Source organism: Argentina anserina, chromosome 6, assembly GCF_933775445.1.
Source record: "Argentina anserina chromosome 6, drPotAnse1.1, whole genome shotgun sequence".
In the NCBI taxonomy this organism is placed as follows: Eukaryota; Viridiplantae; Streptophyta; class Magnoliopsida; order Rosales; family Rosaceae; genus Argentina; species Argentina anserina.
Window position 1 is genome coordinate 27120883 of NC_065877.1, and position 3209 is coordinate 27124091.

Below are 3209 nucleotides of genomic sequence, written 5' to 3' on the forward strand. Positions count from 1 at the left end.
TCTCTCTACAAGCTTTGTATTAGTGTAGGGATGGTACATGTTGCTGATGGATGTTTGCTTTGGAAACAAATTTTGTCGCCCACCCCTACCGTGCCCACTCCATGCCCACCTCACAAATAAATTACAAGTGTCTTTTTAAATAACCATAATTATAAATTTGTTGAGAAAAAGGGGCATGATATGGGGGAGGGCGACAAATTTGCTTCCGTTTGGTTTCACTTCTTTTTTTATTCTACAATAGGAATTACATAAGTTAACATGTGTCTTTCTAACTGTGTTGGCATCTAGGCCATTCACTCATAGATGTCAACTGTAAGTGGCAGAATGCCGAAATCTGACTATGAGCACACATGTATTTTTTTTAATTACTAGGAAATCCATTTTCGTCCAATGGATGAGCTACTTATACTTGTGAACAACCATCTGATGGATGAGCTACTTATCAATGCCTTAGTTATCTGAAGTGTTCAGCTTCTCCATAACTTTTTATAAAAGTCAGTATCATGAGGCATATCCCTCTTATTTGGAGCTTTTGTTATTCTAGCAATTTGATCAGAAGGTTGAAATATTTATTTGGAGTGATGCTTGAATGAATTTAAACTCAAAATGTGCATTGGGGGTACTTACAGTGATGCTTTGAAGTTATTGCATAATGTTGGAACTGCGGTGTCTTACCTGTCATTATTTTTCTCAGTGGACCAGTGTTGGTTATGGTTTTGGAGAAGGAAAATGCTGTTGGTGATTGGCGTGCTATAATTGGCCCAACTGATGCGAGTGCAGCAAAGATTACTGATCCTCACAGGTCTGTTCTGTTTTTGCATGTTCACCTAAAATTTCTGAATCATACTTTCTTTCTTTCACAATGTTTGTAATTTGACTTCAGCTGCTATTATATATCATACTGATTAGTCCTTAATTTCCTTGTCTCTGCCATCAGCATCAGGGCAATGTGTGGGGTGACTTTAGAGAAGAACTGTGTACATGGGTCAGATTCTTTGCAGTCAGCTCAACGAGAGATTGCATTCTTCTTCGACGAGAAGTCTTCAGGTAAAATATATTTGCAATGGTGTTATTTTAGGATCTGTGCACATGTACAAAACAATTTTACAAGAAAAAAGGTTAGCCTTTCTTTTCTTTTTTCTTTTTTTTATTGGAGGGCTAGTGCGGCTACCCTCAAGCCTTCATTAATGAAGGTTAGCCTTTCTTGGCTGTAGGATTTAAGTGACAATCATTATTTTATTTCCTCATGCAAAAATATGTATCCTTGATTTCTTTGGAATGTGACTGAAGAAGCCTTAAATAAAAAGTTCATGCTGCTTATTTCTTTTGGCAGTTAGAGTAGTTACTGAACATGATGAACTGTAGCTGGTGAAAACTCAAAGCAGAACTCTAAACTTGACCTCGTTGAGAAGCCTCTTCAACATCTGCAGTTCTCCACTCCGTGTCTTAAGAGGAAAAACTGCTGTACCAATTCTTTGATTACAGTTTGGGGCATCTCTTGTGAAATGCCAGCCATCTAATGTATATTATTTCGGTTATAGATAGTCAATCAAGTGCAATCTTGCTTCCCATTTTCATTCTTTAGTTTGCTTCTGCCTTCCTTGAAAAGCAAGAAATCAGATACTTTGTTTTTCCATATCGTGGAATCAGTACCTCAGGTGGAACTGTGGAATTGTCAAAGCAGAGGAAAGTATAGGAGATGCATACGAAGATGTTGTTGATGACGCTGCACTGAAAGCTCATAATATGATTGATACTGAGAATCTTGCTACATCACTACTTTCATCCATTTGGTGAATCAGGACTGTTGGTAATGTACTACTGACCTACTGTATTGATTCCATAAAAAAAAAAAAACACTATTGTACTACTACAGTTTGAAATGGTCTTAATTTTCGAGAATACTTTGGGACCTTTATTGAATTCTCAAGATTATATCTAAAAATGATCTGCTTCCTGCTTCCTGCTTCCTGAATGTCAGGAGCGCATTACAGGTAGCGGTCCTAAGAGAATATGAAGTCCTCAGTCCCTGAAATCATGAATGAAAACCCTGCAGTTTTAGTTGTACCCTTTAATCTTGAAGTCAATGTTTTTCAGCTTAATCAGAAGGAAGCAATGGCTTATAACTTGGCTAAATTTGACTACTTGGCTACAGAAACAAATTTTGATTCCTAGCTTGATGGAAACACAAACGTTATAATTCAATGTTTACAAACTTGAGTAAAACAGATATTCTTATTTGTTGAATTAATCAAATCAACCCTAGTAATGGGAATTCATGTAAACTACAGGCAGACTAGACTGGACCAACAAGGTCCTAATTAGCAGCCAACAATGGTGGGTTTCTCTTCGTTTTCTACAGACAGAAGCCCCTAGCTTATACTTCTATGTCACTAAAGATATTCTATTATAGTTTCTGGGGTCTACAGGGACCTTAGTGCAAGACTAAACATTTGCTTTATGATCTCAATTGCAGAAACACATTCTTTATAAACTAATTGAAGATCCAATGAAATTAAGAGAGAGTCAAACAATGATGGCACTATTAGAACCCTTTGGACGATAGAGCTTCACATCAGACAAGATCTTAAACAAAGTATACTGCATTCCGAAAATGGAAAACTTTAGGTCCAGGTTGATAAATCAAGCAAAAATTGTAAACCCTAGACATCTAGTAGCTGCATATCTCACATGGCTTCGTCTTCGTTTTCCATTATAAAGTTGAATCTTGGAGGGAGTGATTTCTTTGAACTCTCTTTGCATATTATTGCATCTCGAGGAAATTTTCATATTCTAGACACCTTTTTTGGGCGGATGACAAGCGCAGTGACGGTGGAATCTCACTTGCATTCATCTGATTCAGATCAATTTTTGGGTGAGGAAAATACTAACTCACTCTGTTTATGTTAAGTAAATTCCGCATATGTATTATCACTGAAAGCATGCGTTTGATATATAGAGAAAATAGAACCTTATTCTTATGAATGCAAGGTGTTCGATAAAATATCTCAAAGAGGTAGTCAATTTCTCGAATATCAATTAAGGATTGATTCATGAATTCCATATTTCCATTGCATGCAGATGTATACAACCTTGAACAATCTAAACCTGTACATAAAGCATATTGCTTGGGATATGTTGGTTAAAATTAAATCTTCCTCTTTTTTCTATTGGATCAATCATGTACCTTTGTAAGTTTTCATTCATAT

The 3209-nt window shown here is 36.4% G+C and overlaps 1 protein-coding gene across 1 annotated transcript; it reads left to right on the forward strand.

The window, feature by feature from the left end:
• Positions 1 to 697: 697 nt before the first annotated feature.
• On the forward strand, positions 698 to 1557 carry LOC126799900 (probable nucleoside diphosphate kinase 5). Its single transcript, XM_050527162.1, has 3 exons — positions 698 to 802; positions 938 to 1047; positions 1334 to 1557. The coding sequence occupies exons 1-3, from the start codon at positions 711 to 713 to the stop codon at positions 1363 to 1365; spliced, it is 234 nt and encodes a 77-aa protein (XP_050383119.1). The 5' UTR covers positions 698 to 710; the 3' UTR covers positions 1366 to 1557.
• The last annotated feature ends 1652 nt before the right edge of the window (positions 1558 to 3209 follow it).